The sequence below is a fragment of the Leptonychotes weddellii genome, chromosome 12, assembly GCF_054177405.1.
Source record: "Leptonychotes weddellii isolate Sample4059 chromosome 12, ASM5417740v2, whole genome shotgun sequence".
NCBI lineage: Eukaryota > Metazoa > Chordata > Mammalia > Carnivora > Phocidae > Leptonychotes > Leptonychotes weddellii.
Genome location: NC_138380.1, coordinates 5,168,799 through 5,184,601, shown reverse-complemented (window position 1 = coordinate 5,184,601; position 15,803 = coordinate 5,168,799). Strand labels below are relative to the sequence as shown.

General features: G+C 56.9%; 1 protein-coding gene and 1 pseudogene across 1 annotated transcript in view; both read right to left on the bottom strand.

Annotated features, from left to right (window-relative positions):
- WDR86 (WD repeat domain 86) overlaps positions 1-13,827 on the bottom strand; it is a 21,757-nt gene extending 7,930 nt beyond the window's left edge. The window contains exons 1-3 of the mRNA XM_081799807.1: positions 13,577-13,827; positions 2,489-2,634; positions 447-480 (exon numbers count right to left, since the gene is read on the bottom strand). Of these exons, the coding sequence (XP_081655933.1) occupies positions 447-480; positions 2,489-2,634; positions 13,577-13,799 (403 nt within the window). The 5' untranslated portion in view covers positions 13,800-13,827. The remainder of the gene's footprint in view (positions 1-446; positions 481-2,488; positions 2,635-13,576) is intronic.
- LOC102732054 (cystatin-B pseudogene) lies at positions 4,531-5,116 on the bottom strand (annotated as a pseudogene).
- Positions 13,828-15,803: the final 1,976 nt, after the last annotated feature.

Here is a 15,803-nt window from a genome sequence, read left to right as displayed (position 1 = left end):
CACGGGGTAGGGGCAGGGGTCAGGCCATGCAGGGGTAAGGGGCAGGGGTCGGAGCACGCAGGGGTAAGAGGCAGGGGTCAGAACACGCGGGGGTAGGGGCAGGGGTCAGGCCATGCAGGGGTAAGGGGCAGGGGTCGGAGCACACAGGGGTTTGGGGCAGGGGTCAGACCAGGCAGGGGTAGAGGAGGGGTCAGAGCACGCAGGGGTGGGGCAGGGGTCAGAGCACACAGGGGTAAGAGGCAGGAGTCAGAGCACACAGAGGTAGGGGCAGGGGTCAGAGCACGCAGGGGTGCCTAGCAGGCCTTCACAGGGCCCTCTGTGTTGAGTGAGCCCGGGGAGCTTCGTGTGGGCGGAGCTCCGTTCACACCCATAGGCGGAGGAGAGGCCTCCAGAGCAGCAAATATTCACGATCCTCAGTCTCATTTTGATGAATGCTAAGAACTTCTCCCCAGAAAATACACGTTGGTCGTCAGTATAGAGCTTTGCATGACGTCAAAGGCTCTGTTCACACACCCTTGTTAGGAAGCCCTGAGCCCCCCCACTCACCAAGAGGAGGCCACAGAGGGGGGCGGGAGGGGCAGCTGGACCGGCGTGTGTCACAAGTGTGGGGACGGAGCAGTGGCGACCTTGCGTCTTGGGGTCAGAGGCGAGGGCTGCTCCGTCTGCCCGCGAGCCTGGCCCAGGTGCAGGGAGAGATGGGCCCCGAGAACAGCCCTCCCGCCTGCTCGCCGTCCACGCCGCTCACCTCTGCGCGGTGCTCACTTCCCACAGGCAACTGGGGAGGCCGACCGCGCCGATGTGCGCACTGCTTCGGACTCACTTCTTCCCTAACACCCCGTCCGTACGGTCTTCAGGACACGTGAATGTGCAAGGGAAAGTGACCACATGACAGCACGTGGCACCGCGGGGGATGTTCTGGGGGCCGGAGGCCTGCCCGGTCTGGCCTGGCATGAGAAGGCATGCTCGGTGCCCCCCAAAACTCACACACCCGGCCGGGCTCTGAAAACACGGGAAGAAGTGAATTCCACATCCTCGGGAATGGAAATGCTCAAGGATATGGCATATCTGTGAGCATGTTACTTAGTAATGCAACCCAGTTGCTAAGTCACCCTTAGTCTCTGCCCAGAACGACCCGTTTGGGACCTTGACCCCTCAAACGTGGTGTGTGTGGACGTGTGTGTATGGTGTGTGTGTGTGCTCAGGAGAGTCTGAACCCAGCACAGCATAATTTCTAGCCTCGATTATCCAGGTTTGCTCTTGAGGAGCAGCTGATAGTTTGCGGTTACAAGCTGAGCGCAAGCCGGTCCTGAGATGTGGCCTCTCCCACCCGCCCCGGCCTCACAACGCGAGACTCCCGCACACCCACGCCTCTGCTCACTCACAAACTGCTTCCTCAAGGAAGGGTGTCGGGAAGCCACCAGCAGGAGGTGTGCCCTCCTCCACACCGCAGCTGCTGGGCCCTGGTGGCGGGTGGCGGGCCCCGTCCGCTCTAGCGGCGGGGGCAGGATTCAGAATAGCTCAGGGGCGGGAAGGGGACCTTCTCCACTCGCAACCATCCTGAGCCGTCTCTCTGCTGAGGGACGGTACCTGGCTCCTGCCCTGTGGCTGCACGGTTCTGACTGCAGGCAGCTGGTAGTCCAGTCAGTGGTGGGTCAGGGCCCCCCATTCCCCGCCGCCCCGGCAAGCACTAAACCGCTGGGCGAGTCGGTTCCCACCCCAAGCCAGGTCTGCGCCAAGCTCAGGTTGGCAGCATCCCTATGGCTGAGAACAGCTCTCCTCCAGCTGCGCAGCCCAGCCCGGCCCAGCCCCTGACCCTCCAAATGCCTGCCTGCACTGAGCCCTTGTCCTGAGGGACTTAGCTCAGCCCCCAGGCCCCCCCTCGCCCCCCACCCCCCTCAGTGAGGCCTTGAGGGCCCGCGGGCAGGTGCCCAGACTCCTGGTCATACTGGACACTCCCTCAGGAGTTTAAGTCGGCCTCCACAAGTTACATAAATAGTGTCAAATTGATCTGATCAGCAAAGGAATTTTCATGGCCCAGCTCAGACCCGAATCCAATAAGGAAAGGAAAAATTCAAACCCCCTTGAGAAGGCGGGGGTGGGTTATTTCAAGAACAACATGGAAAGGTGAGGTTTACAAATACTCTGGACTCGTCTTCAGAACAATCCCCCCTGGGCCGACCATCAGGTACCAGTTAGACCACCTTCTCTGGAATTTGTTGCCATCAGCAGGAGCTGAGGCCTCCATTGCCTTTCCCGGTGCCTAGCAGTGGGCAGTGCGCTGCCGGGGTCCGGGCACAATCAATGTGTTGGTGGCGCCTCCGTTCCCCAACCTTTGCCTCCCGAACCCCCCAATGCAACCCCGGGCAGTCAGCCCTTGTCGTGCCTAAAACACATGCATCTGCAGGTAGGCTTCCCCAGAGAAGCTAAGTTCCTCCAGGGGCAGGGGCTGCACAGCCTACACCTCTGTCCCCTGGGGCCCCGGCCACACCGACCTGTTCACGATGGACGTGTGTCCTCGGAAGACCTGCAGACACTGTCCAGTGCGCACGTCCCACTTCCTGATGGTGTGGTCAGCGCTGCATGTGAAGGCAGCTTCGTCCTCCAGCTGGCAGAAGGTCACATAGCTCTCGTGCCCTGCAGACGAGGGGGGTGACGTGAGCTCACGGGGGCCAAGGCAGCTCTCATCTTCCTTCCGGGAAGAAAGCAGGGGTGGGGAGTGTTTGGGATGAGTCCAGGATCACCAGCCCTTCGGAGGGACGATTTCAGTCTGGGAGTCTCAGGAGCTATGGGGTGCCAGGAGAAATTCAGGGGGTACTCCGCCTGCCCCCAGATCCTCTTGTTCCCTCTTTTCCCACTCTCTCTTCCTCCTCCCTCCTCTTCTTCCCTCCCCCTCCTTCATCGGCTACTGGGCTACTGTCGGTCTTCTTCAAACTCTTCAGTTGCTTGTCTTCACTTAGTCATTGAACAAACCCACTGCCACAGAGGCAGGAAGTACAGAGGCCCAGGGCCTTGGCCTTTGGGGCCAGAACACCTGGCCTAGCTCCGGGTGTTGCTACCGACTCACCTCTGCACACCTCCATCTCCTCATGTGCCGTGGGGAGGGGCACAGTCCCCATCTCGTGGGGCAGGTGCGCAGACTGAGTGAATGCTGGATGGTGGCTGTTTGGGGAGAGGTATCAGGTCCTAGTTCTTAGAAACTAGAAATGTTACCTTACTTGGAAAAAAAGATACACCTGCAGATGTAAGTAGGGATTTTGAGGTGGGGAGTGTCCTGGATTATGGCCAGGAATGCCACAAGTGTCTCTGTTAGAAGGGGCAGAGAGGGATGTGAGGACACGGGGAGAGGATGCTGTGGAGACAGCGGAGTGACCTGAAGGGGCCCCGGAGACGGGGGACGGCCCCACAAGCCTAGGAGCACCAGCGGCTGCCAGGACCCGAGGAGGCAAGCGGTTCTCCCCCGCAGGCTGCAGAACGAGAACAGCCCTGCCAACACCTTGATCTGGGCCCACTGACGCTGGCTTTGGGTTTCTGGCCTCCCGAACTGCGCCAGAAGAGACCTGTGTTTTAAGGCACCCAGTGGGATCATTGGTCACAGCGGTCACAGGAAACTAAGACACTTCCCCTGCCTTCAGAGAGAGCACGAGCCCGGAAGGAGAGTGTCAGCCGACATGAATGACTGGTGCTGGACAGAGCATGTCGGTGGTCAGTGGAGCGAGCAGAAGCCCCTGTGATGCAGGGCATGAAGGGTCCACACGGGGCCTGCGTGGGGAGGGGAGGGGAGCAGAGCGTTCTGGGAGAGAAAATGGCACATGCCAAAGCAGAATTTAGGTGTTTGGCAGAAATGGTGGATAAGGCGCGCACATAGTGAGGGTGGAGGTCTAGGACAGACCGAGGGCCACACGGAGCCTGGGGGCTCGGCCAAGGGCCCCTGATCGTCCATCTTATCGGAGCGATGGTCAGTGTTGTGACTATCGGCCTGGCTTACAAAGCGGGCCCCAGCAGCACTCAGCTCCCCCGGTCAGAGTAGGGCCTGTCCTTCAGGTAAAGACGGCTCTGCCTCAGGGCACCTGGCTGGCTCGGTCAGGGGCGCGTGTGACTCTGGGTCTTGGGGTCATGAGTTGGAGCCCCATGTTGGTTATAGAGTTTACTTAAAAAACAACAACAAAGGGCGCCTGGGTGGCTCAGTCGGTTAAGCGACTGCCTTCGGCTCAGGTCATGATCCTGGAGTCCCGGGATCGAGTCCCGCATCGGGCTCCCTGCTCGGCGGGGAGTCTGCTTCTCCCTCTGACCCTCCTCCCTCTCATGCTCTCTGTCTCTCATTCTCTCTGTCTCAAATAAATAAATAAAATATTAAAAAACAACAACAACAACAACAACAAAATCCTTTAAAGTCTCACGTGATAAAATCTAAATCTACTTAGAATCTAAAATCAGAATGTATGGGTCAGACATAGTCCCGTATATGCAAAGACTACCTAAGCCTCTGTTTCTATACCTCTAGAGACTCATATATGTATTAAAATGTTTCCACCACAGATAACTCTTTTTTTGTTTGTAAACATTTAAAAATATGGATTTAAAGAGAATATAAGCCCTCTTTGAAAGTAATTAAGATCAGTGACTGTGTTGACTTTGTCTCTCCCGCTGAAAGTCAGGAACAGAGTCGCAAAAGAGGTGGTGACATCCCCTCCCCAAGTGGCCCCGTGTAGAAACGACATTTACTTTTGATCCCAGACACGTTCACAGAGGACAGAACCACATGGACGAGCCCTATTCAGAGTGGGAACTAGAAATACGCCAACTCGTCATGCCTGGCTTTGTTGGTCTGATAGCTGGACAAGGCCACGGGCTTGTTTTCATGCGGGAGACTTCGAAATACTCGAAGGTGCACAAACTCATCATCGTCAACTTGAACCTTGATGAAGTAGTTCATCCCTGCGACCACCTGGCTCCTGAACTCCACAGCCTTAAATGTAGCATACTTCTTATTTTCCTGTTCTTCCAGCTGGGGCTTCACCTGGTCAGCGATGGCCTGGGTCTCGGCCGTGGCGGGCTGCGAGGCGGTGGGCACCCCGCACATCATGCTGGCGGCGGACGGAAGACAACTCTTTTTTTTTTTTTTAAGATTTTATTTATTCATTTGACAGAGCACAAGCAGGGGGAGCGGCAGAGGGAGAGGGAGAAGCAGACTCCCCGCCGAGCAAGGAGCCCGACGCAGGGCTCGATCCCAGGACCCCAGGACCATGACCTGAGCCGAAGGCAGACGCTTAACCAACTAAGCCACCCAGGCGCCCCAATAACAACTCTTCCCCCCCCCATTACCAACTCTTGATAGCAAACTGAAGCTGAGTATATTTGAAGAGAATCCAGGAACCAGAAAATCAATTGAATCAAAGGCATGTTACACCTAAGATCCATTTCACAGACGTGTGGGATATATTAATTACGTTAAAGATCACAACTGAATTTTAACATTCTGTCTAGGTGCCTGGTATCAGACAGACATGGATTTTTTTTTTTTTTTAAGACTTTATTTATTTATTTGACAGAGAGAGAGCACAAGCAGAGTGAGTAGAGGGCGAGGGAGAAGCAGGCTCCCCGCTGAGCAGGGAGCCTGACGTGGGACTTGACCCCAGGACCCCAGGATCATGACTTGAGCTGAAGGCAGACACTTAATCGACTGAGCCACCCAGGCGCCCCCAGACAGGGATTTAGAATCTTCCGGGCAGTTTCAAGCTGATGTGCACTTTTTGGCCCTGGGGTTTTAGCTCAGTTACTCTTGGAAGAACCCAACTCTCTGGGTTCTAAGAAAGAGAATTTAAAAAAACAAAAGAAAAGAAGACATGTTTTTCGGTCTTCTCGGATAGCATGTACCAGGCCTCTAAGAAAACGACATTTGTGTGAAGTAAGTAAACACTGGAAGATGATGCAGATTAGGTTTCCTTAAAATACACGTCAGTTTAAAAGTCGAGGGCAAAATGTGTTTGGCAAAACACAGCCCAGCTTTTTGCCAACCCAAAATGTTTATAAAATATTTTAAGATAGTCAACAAACTTTCCCTGAAACCAGAGCTGCCATGGGGAGGGCTCGGCGGTGTCTGAGGAACCACCTGGCTTCCAGGGCGGGCTGGAAGGCGGCCCAGCGTGCCGAGGGCAGTAGGCGGCCCTGCACAGCCCCCCACACACCCCGCAGTCCTCCTGGGACCCTGTGCCGTCGTCCTGCGCCAGCCAAGCCAGGAGAGGCTTCCGCAGGGGCATCAGCCCCCTCCTGGCTGCTTCCGTCCCGTCTCAACAGCTTCTGACAGCAGGACGGCAATGTGCCAAGTGTATATTAGGCCAAGGAAAGCGCTGGAAAGCGGTGTGGCCAGTAAGCCGTGGCACCTGTATTCAGTGAAGCCACAGCCACTAGACCAGGGATGTGGGACCAACTGTAGGACCCATGGAAGCAGGGAAAGAAAGGATATATACAATAAAAATATAAACATCCGTAAGAGCGCCCGGGGGGCGCAGTCGGTTAAGGGGCTAACTCGATTTTGGCTCAGGTCATGATCTCGGGGTCGTGGGATCAAGCCCCGTGTCCAGCTCTGTGCTCAGTGTGGAGTCTGCTTGAGATTCTCTCTCCCTCTGCCCCTCCCCCACCCCTCCCTAAAATAAACAAACCTTTAAATACACACACACACACATATATAAATACCTATAAACAAAGACGTGAAGAGTCAATAATGAAAAGAATTTTTTCAGTGTAAAAATAAAAAATCTCCTCTCCCCTCTGAGACTGGGCCAGGCTGACCCTCTGCCCTGGGCTGGCTGAGGCTCCCTGCAGCAGTCAAGGCCCTCCCAGGGACAAGCCCCTTCCTCTGCTCACCAGGCACCCACCCCACACTGGACGAGTCCCAGCTCGGAGCCCGGCCGGCAGAGGCCGCAGAGCGTGTTCCCGGCCACAGTCCACAGACCATACGACGGGGTCCACAGTGCACAGCCTACAGGGTCCCCCGGGGAGGGATGGGTGAGGGAGGCTGGGGAGCAGGAGGGCCCATCCTGTCTCCAGGGACCACAGCACCACCACGGGCTGTTGGAATTGTGTAGAATAAGCAAAAAAGCCAAACTAAAAATAAACATTTTTGAAGGGATAAAGAATGCAGATAAGATGCAGTTATTATGTTCAAAAGGACATGCTGAGGCTCAGGGTTTTCTGCCAAGGCAGTCGGCCCTCCCCGCCTCCCCGGCCGCACACCCTGGGACTCGCTGGAGGCTCGGAGTCGAAGTGCCCCCTCCACAAGCAGGAGTAGCCGCTCAGGGCACTGGCCCCCCGGGGTCTGCGGCGGCAGAGGTGGGTTGGCGTGGGCACCAGCCAAGCTGGAACATTCGTTTGACTAACTTGGCATGAAAAGCTGGGCCTCCTTTTCCCCTCTCCTGTCGCTGGCAAGGCTTCTGTCTGCCCGTCCGGGTCCCTCTCCTCTTCTCCAGCCTGCTCCCTGCGGCTCCCCCACCCCCTGGGGGCTCTTTGATCCCCCCACTGCCCACAGGGTTCAGACAGCTGGGAGCCCAGGAGACTTTGGGGCAGGATCTGTTGGCCTGCAGCCATCAAAACCTCAAGCCACGGTCACACTTCTCTGGAGGCCTCTCCACAGCCATTTCCGGGCGGCCGTGAATGCTTCCCTGCCCTGGCTAATCCACGTCCGGGAGCGCTGAGAGGTACCAGCCGCAGGTACGGGGGATCCCCTACCATGGCCACCTTTGGCAAGGGCCTCTTTACCAAACTCGCCTTGAGCTACTATGTTGAGGGTGCCATTTTGTTTCCTGCCTGCGGGGGCCACCTCCGGATGTGCGCCCAGCAAGCCCCAGCGGCGACACCGGCGCGTCCCGGGCAAGGAAGGTGTGGCTGAAATGGCGTCTGACAAAGCCACGGAAGACTCAACCTCCTGCCCCGAGCTCCCAGCCAGGACAGGCTGATGCTCCTACCATTGGTGCCACTGCAGGGCCTGTCCTTCCAGCCCAGCTCTTCTCAGCCCACGCCCTCCACCAGGCTGCTCTCCGGCCTCCCTCTGTGACCTCCTCAATCCGCACCCACGGGGAGCTCACCACCCGTGGACGGCGGCGTCTGAAGCGCTCAAGGATGGGTTACCCGCCTGGGCTTCCGTCACATCCATGCTTAAAACAAACTGCATTTTGATGGAATTCTTCCTTGACTGGGATGAAGTTAATATTGGATGTGTTTATGTCTGAGAGCCTTCCCCGTGCCCCCACATGCTCTTTCAAAAATATGTAGGAGATGGGGCGCCTGGGTGGCTCAGTTGGTTAAGTGTCTGCCTTCAGCTCAGGTCATGATCCCAGGGTCTTGGGATCGAGTCCCACCTCGGGCTCCCTGCTCGGCGGAGAGTCTGCTTCTCCCTCCCTCGCCTCTTCCCTGGCTTATGTGCGTTCTCTCTCTCTCTCTCTCACTCAGTCTCTCTCTCAAATAAATAAATAAAATCTTTGAAAAAAAAATACGTAGGAGATGATTCAGCAAGCCCACTTCTGGGTATCTACAAAAGGAACGGAAAACAGGGCCTGGAAGAGATGTTTGCACACCCAAGCTCATAGTGGCCTTTCTCACCACAGTCACGTGGAAGCAACCCAAGTGTCTGCTGACGGATGAATAGGCAAAAAAATGCACACAGCAGAACAGTACTCAGCCTTCCAAAGGAAGGAAATCCTGACATCCACTACAACACGGACGAACCTCAAGGACATCGTGCTAAGTGAAATGAGCCTGTATGAGGTCCCCAGAGCAGTCAGATTCAGAGGCAGAACACAGAATGGTGGGCACTAGGGGCTGGGGGCAGGGAGAAAAGGGGTTATTGCTCGAAGGGGACACAGTTTCAGTTTTCCAGGATGGAAAAGTTCTAGAGATGGACAGTGGCAGTGCATTATCAATGTTTACTATCTTCAAACTGTGCACTTAAAAATGGTTAAGATGGTAAATTTGGTACTACATGTTTTCTATTAGAGTTAAAAATTGTCCCAGGTCCATTCCAGGCCCACCTGGGCCAAGAGGTGAACCCTGACTACCCCAGCTCAGAGTTCCTGCTTATCTGAAGTTCAAGTGCACACAGCCCCTCAGTTTAGCCAACCTGCGGATTCCCTGGGGCAGCATCTTCGAATCTAACACATGCTTCCAGCACAGTCAAGCCAACAGTCAAATGGGACAAAGGCTCTGGAGCAGGAGGGAGGAGGGCAGGCTTCCCCCCAGTGCCACTCTGCCTGCATAAATGCAGGAGGACTGGCTAGCCCTTCGGAGCCTCGAACGGTGGAGTCAGGCTGTGAGAAGCAAAGGACAAAGAACTTTGGAGCTGGCCAGGCACTGTGCCAAGGAGATGCTCTTACTCAGTCCGGGCCTGTTGATGTGAGCCTGGAGGACAAGGCCACTGAAAGAGCCAGGAGCTATTATTGACTGGTTTACTGCCCCCCCGCCACATAACCTCATAAGGCTAGATGACTATTTTATCACCCCCAATTCACAGATAAAGAAACTAAGGCACGAGAAGTTAAGTAATGAGATTTGAGCCCAAGCAGCCCAGCTCCAGAGCCCGGGCTCTCGACTATCAACGGCCCCTCCTGCTCCCTGGTGGCAAGTAGGGGTCAGGAGTCGTCAGGATGGGCAGGCACCAGCAGGCTTGCAGTAAGTAGAAGTGTGCAGTTTGTTCACACAGAATTAAAAACAGCACCCCATCATGCTAGAAGATGCTGTTAGAAGACAAGGACGCTCATGGAACAGCTACAGTGGGTTCGAACCTTCAGGCTGGGTCCCTTACTACATGGGAACAGACCAGGACAAGGACTGCCACCTTGGGACATGCTGCTTATCTCACTGATCCAACAAAGTGCCTCAGATGAGTAGGCACCCAACGGATAAAAGAAGAGAGGGAAGGGATAATTCCATTAAATGATTCTTCCCTTTACAGAATAACTGGCAGGTAAGCCTACTTCTTCCCTTGGAGCTCACCAACTGCATTTGTTTCTTTTTCTTTTTTTTTTTTAAAGATTTATTTATTTATTTGAGAGAGAGAGAATGAGAGAGAGAGAACTCATGAGAGGGGATAGGGTCAGAGGACGAAGCAGACTCCCTGCCGAGCAGGGAGCCCGATGCGGGACTCAATCCAGGGACTCCAGGATCATGACCTGAGCCGAAGGCAGTCGCTTAACCAACTGAGCCACCCAGGCGCCCTCACCAACTGCATTTGAAAGCCAGTTCCATTTACCGAAAAAGCAGAGCTTCTGTTTTCCCCCCAGGGAAGCTGGGGGGGCCTAGTTACGCAGCCTGCTCTCCAGGACCAAGGGTGACAACTTGCCCACCAAGCCCCCACCCACAGGGGACTGCCCTGTTCTTCCTCTCCAGCCCATCCCTTGGCATAAACGTTCAAAACCCTGCAAGATTCACAGAAAAGCCTTGGGCCCCTAACTGCATCTGCGCCGCCCCCCCCCCCCCCAGGAATTGAGCAGAGCAAGAAGCTCGTGTGCAGAAGGAGAACACACGGCAGGAACTGCCCACTCCAGCCACTCTGCCCAAGAAATCCAGGCCTGGCCCCCCAACAGGTTCTTCTCCAGAGCCTTCTTGGGGGCCCAGAGCTGCACCAGGCACTAGCACTCACCCCAATCTGGCAGTTTCCACAACAGAAGTAGAAAGAGCCTGGTGTGGGGGTCAGGAGACCCCCGGGGATCTGGGCTGCAGCTGATCAGCCCTACAGCATTGTCCTGATGCGAGCAGGAGCCTCCTAGAGGGGGGGAAGCCATCCATGCAATCCTGCGGTGTGACCTCAGGCAAGACCCATAACCACTCTAATCTCAGATGCTGACAACAGAACCTACCTCACAGGCTAAGGATCTAGAAAACACTTAGAATACTCCATGTGTTGGTAAATAAATCTGTGCCTGCCCATTCTCATCTATAAACCGGTGTCAATTCTATCTACCTCACAGTTTTGAGTATTAATAATAATGGATCGGGCGCCTGGGTGGCTCAGTTGGTTAAACGACTGCCTTCGGCTCAGGTCACGATCCTGGAGTCCCAGGATCAAGTCCCGCATCGGGCTCCCTGCTCAGCGGGGAGTCTGCCTCTCCCTCTGACCCTCCCCCTTCTCATGTGCTCTCTCTCTCAAATAAATAAATAAAATCTTTAAAAAAAAAAAAGGATCAAGAAGTATATTGAGGGGTATTAATAAAATATAGAATACTAAGCAAATGCTAAGACATTTATTACTATTTCACTAAAACAAAAAAGTCCTTGCTTTCTTTGGGGTGTCACGCAAGGACTACTGCACGCCCAAAAAGACTCTTTTTCAAGTTAAATCTAATAGTGCGGTTTCCGGATAAGAAAAGGTTACTTCTATCTCTTCTGTCTATGAAAATTTTTTTTTTTTTTTAAGATTTTATTTATTTGACAGAGGGAGACACAGTGAGAGAGGGAACACAAGCAGGGGGAGCGGGAGAGGGAGAAGCAGGCCTCCCACAGAGCAGGGAACCCAGTGCCGGGCTCGATCCCAGGACCCTGGGATCATGACCTGAGCCGAAGGCAGTCGCTTAACGACTGAGCCACCCAGGTGCCCCTGTCCATGAAAATTCTTAAAGTACCAACCCTTACAGCAGCAGAAACAATTCTGGTAGAAATGGGTGGCAGTGTTTCGTTTGAAAGCTCTCCTGTTGAGTGGGATGGCTCTCACCCAGGCCACCAGAGGGGCGGGCATAGCCTCACCGGGACACAGGGGTTGGTGTCCTGAGGGGACAAGCCACTGTGAGGGCCACCAACATGGGTGTGAAGGGGAGCTGCCAGGCACAGAGCTGGGTGGTGATGGCAGAGCAGAGCTGGACAGGAGGGTGGGCGCTGGAGGCATGGTCCAGGCTCTAGAGCTGCCCTGGGTGCAGAGACCCATGCCCACCAGGCCAGAACCACCCTGGAAGGGCCTGGAGCTCAACTGGGGAGGAAACCCACCTTCAAACTGGGCTCCCACAATGGACATCAGGCCCCAGGGCTCCCCGGGTCAGGGTGCATCAGATCCAGCCAAAATCTTGTTAGAAATGCAAATTCTAGAGTCCTACACCAGGGGCTCACTGAAACTGGGACCTGGGAATTTACATTTCTGAAAGCCCTCCAGATGAGTCTTATGTTTGGGAAGCAATACAGTTGGATTATAAATGTTGGACAGATCTTAGATCTTCCAGTCTCAGTTCAGTGTCTGTCAATCTGTGTGACTTTGGAGGTGACTTTGGGGGTGGCAGGAGGAAGGTGTTAGTTTGTAACTGACTCTCCCGTATCACTCCCGCCCCCAGTACAAAATTCATCTCTTCTGGGCTTTGAAATATCTACCATACTGCTTTTATTTAAAACCAATAGGGTCAGGGCGCCTGGGTGGCTCAAGAGTCTGCCTTTGGCTGGGGTCATGATCCCAGAGTCCTGAGATCGAGCCCCACATCGCATCAGGCTCCCTGCTCAGCGGGGAACCCGCTTCTCTCTCTCCAGCCCCTGCTGCTTGTGCTCTCTCTCTGTGTCAAATAAATAAAATTAAAAAAAATAAAAATAAAAAAACCAATAGGGTATCAACCAATCGTGAAGCTGATTTGTACTCCCTGTGCCTACATGATTTGGAAGGCCTGGGGAGGCCACCCAGGATTTGCCGATTATGGTGGAAAAAACCCAGGCGGTGATAAATAACCACAGTGCGGAGAGCCTTGTGCTTCAGGAGGCCGAACCTGCTGCTCAGGCAACACCAGGGGCAGAGGAGGAGACGGGCCTCAGCCCCGCCCTGCAGGCATGTGACAGGGACCCAGGGTAGGAAATAGTCCACCTCCAGTGACTAAGTACACAAGTATAAACCAGTGTGTATGCATCTGTGAAACTTTTATAAAACAACATGTACGCCTACTATGTGTGCCTCCTGCCACTGCATCATGTTTCCAAATGCGCTAAATTGGTTTAACAAGGCCCTTTTGAGAAACTTTGATCCATCCCTCCCCCACACCCCCTCATTTTCCAGCAGAAGAAATGAGGCTGCAGAGAGAGCAGAGCAGAATGGCCGGATGGGGAAGGGGGGCGTTCAAATTTCAACTCCACCGCCCACAGGCCGTGTGACCCCGGGCAACTTAACGTCCTGCCTCAGTTTCCCTGTCTGCACGAGCGGGATAACAGCAGTGTGAGGGCTGCCCACGGCAGTGCTCAGTGCCGCCCGCACGTCACAGGCGCCGGTGGTTACCACAATGGCTCCGAGAGGAAATGTCCGGCCACAGGCCACTCGGGCAGTGAGAGACGGGGGAGGGCGCTGCCTAGCGCAAGGAGGACGCAGAGGTGCCACCCGGGCTGTCGTGAAAGCCGCTGGAATGGCACTGATTTCCTGCACCGGGCTGACAGGTGAGGGTAGCCCCCCGCCGCGGGTGCTCCCCGGCCCACCGCTCCCGGTGGCCGCGGGCTCGGCCGGGCGAGCGCCCCCCCCCCCGAGGGCCCCCGCCGTGGGCAGGGGCTGGGCTTTCGGGCAGGGGTCTGCGGGCCGCAGGGCTGAGGTCTGAGGCGGGCGAGCGGGCGCAGAGGACAGAGCAGGAGGGTCTACCTTGCAGGAGTGCGCAGCACTGGCCGTCCGCGGTGCTCCAGAGCCGGGCCGTGCCGTCCTCGCTGCCCGTCAGCAGGCGCTGCCCGTCCGGGCTCAGGCTGAGCCAGTTGATGCCCCCGCGGTGGTCGGCGCAGACCCTCAGGGCCGACCCTCCGCCCCCCATGCGGACGGCCGGGCGGGAGACGAGGTGGCTGCGCCCCGCTAGGGAGGGGCGCCCCGGCATCCGCGCGGCGGCTCCCGGCGGCTGCGTCCCGCGGCCATGGTCCTGCGGGGCGCGGGGTGCGGCGGAGGTGAGGCGGGGGCCCGCGCTCCCGCGCCGCCTCCCCCCGGCTTCCGGGCCCGCGGACCCAGCGGGGGCTGCGCGCCGGGGGGCGGCCCGCTGGGACTTCCCGCTCCCGCAGCGCAGGGGTCCCGGCCCCACCGGCGCCGGCTGCCTCCCTTCCCCGCGCCCCACCTGAGCAGGCCCTCCCCCGGAGCCCGGACGACCCGGCAGAGGCGTCTCCGCGCGCGCTGGAAGGCTCGGGCCTCGTCGCGGGGTCCGGCGGCGGGGGCAACCCGGGAAGTCGAGCGCCCCGCGCCCCGCGCGCCCTCCCCGGCCGGCGCCGCGCGCTGGGGGCGGCGAGTGTGGAACAATACAGTCCGGCCTGGCTCCTCCTCAGAGACCACCCCCCAACCTGTCCCCTCCCACTTCTCGGGCCGGCGCCCCAGCCCCCACCCTGCTGCCCCCCTCCCCGGGGACGCCGGGGAGCGGCCCACGTGCGACTCTCCCCGCTGCCCGGTGCCGGGACGGAAGGCCGCGGCGAGGCGGAGGAGGTGGGCGCGGGGTCCCGGGGGGCGAGACGCGCACGCCCTGGAGCTCACTCGGGCCGGCGGCTGCGCGCCACTACCGGGCAAGTCTGCCCCGCTCCTGGCTCCCAGCCCTGAGGACCCTGCCAGAGAGGCTCTCGGGGGACTTTGGGGTGGCCCCCTTGTTGGAGAGCGCCCTTAGTCCGCTCTCGCTGGGAAATTACACAGACAGCCCGAATTCTAAAGAAGTTCCGTAAGTGGGGTGGTGGCGGGCGAGCGAGGGAAGAGCGGCGCGGTGGGGCTTCCCGGAGAGGTCAGGTTCACCCATTTGAGCGGCCGCGGGGTCCTAGGCGACGGGCTCCCGCTGTTCTCGTGCTGGGGGTTTGGGGCCCCCACCCACTGATCCAACATCTTTCGGCAGCCTCTCCCACCCCCATCGCACCCCAGCGCCTCTGACGGTCCCCTGAGGTCTCTGCAGGAATCCCACACCCGGGTTGTGAGCCCTCCCGGAATGCCTGCTGGTTCCCATTAGAGCTGTTCCGGTGCCTGCTTCGCGGGGGGCGGGGAGGGGTGACACCTCCCTCACTCGGATCCTCCAGGTCCTAAAGGTAGCAGGGTTTCCCGAGAGGCGGGGAGGGGGGGGGCGGTGAGGGAACAAGGTAGCTTTAGAAAGCTAGCCTTCATCTCGACAACCAGACCTTCTCCCAATGGCTGACTATGTCCAGACTCCGAAAGAAAACCCCATAATGGGGTCCCAAAGCACATGGGACAATTTATTCTCCAAGCGTCTTAACCAGAGAAATCCACTCTTTCCCTAATCTTGGGAGTCAGCTTGCTGTTGAGCTTAAGGAGCCAGCACCAGTGAAGGGTGTAGGGGTGGGGGGGCCGTGTTGCAGTGGGATTTGGAGTTGTAGAGGCGGCCTGAAAGGAGGCAGGAGGCGGGTGTGATCCAGCAGGAGAGAGGAAGGCAGAAACCCGTGAAGTATTCTAGAGGTGGACTCTTGAGAAACTGGGTGCGTGCAGGCAGGAAGGGAGGACTCTGGGAGTCTCCACTATGCTAAGACTGGGTAGAGGGAGGCTGGTGACATGTGTCCGGAGATGCTCCTACAGGCTGAGCCCGAGTTCTTTTTAGGACCTGTGAACTTGAAGGTGCCATGGCAACATCCAGGTATGAAGACCGATGGGCAGTTGGCCATACAGGTGCTCAGAAGAAAATCCAAAGGAGACAGAAGACCCTTGCTCAGGCTGTTGCTCCAGGGGTGTCCAGTTGCTCCTTCCCTTGGGGTCCCGGTCTGATCCCTTTTACCCTCTTGGTCCCCAGGTCAGGGTCCCTCCATACCTGACACAGGAATACCACACAATTCTTGAAGGGGAATTTCTGAGCTACCATTTGCTGTTGAAACAAAGAAAAGGAAATATGTTTTTCCCCTACATTCCAGAT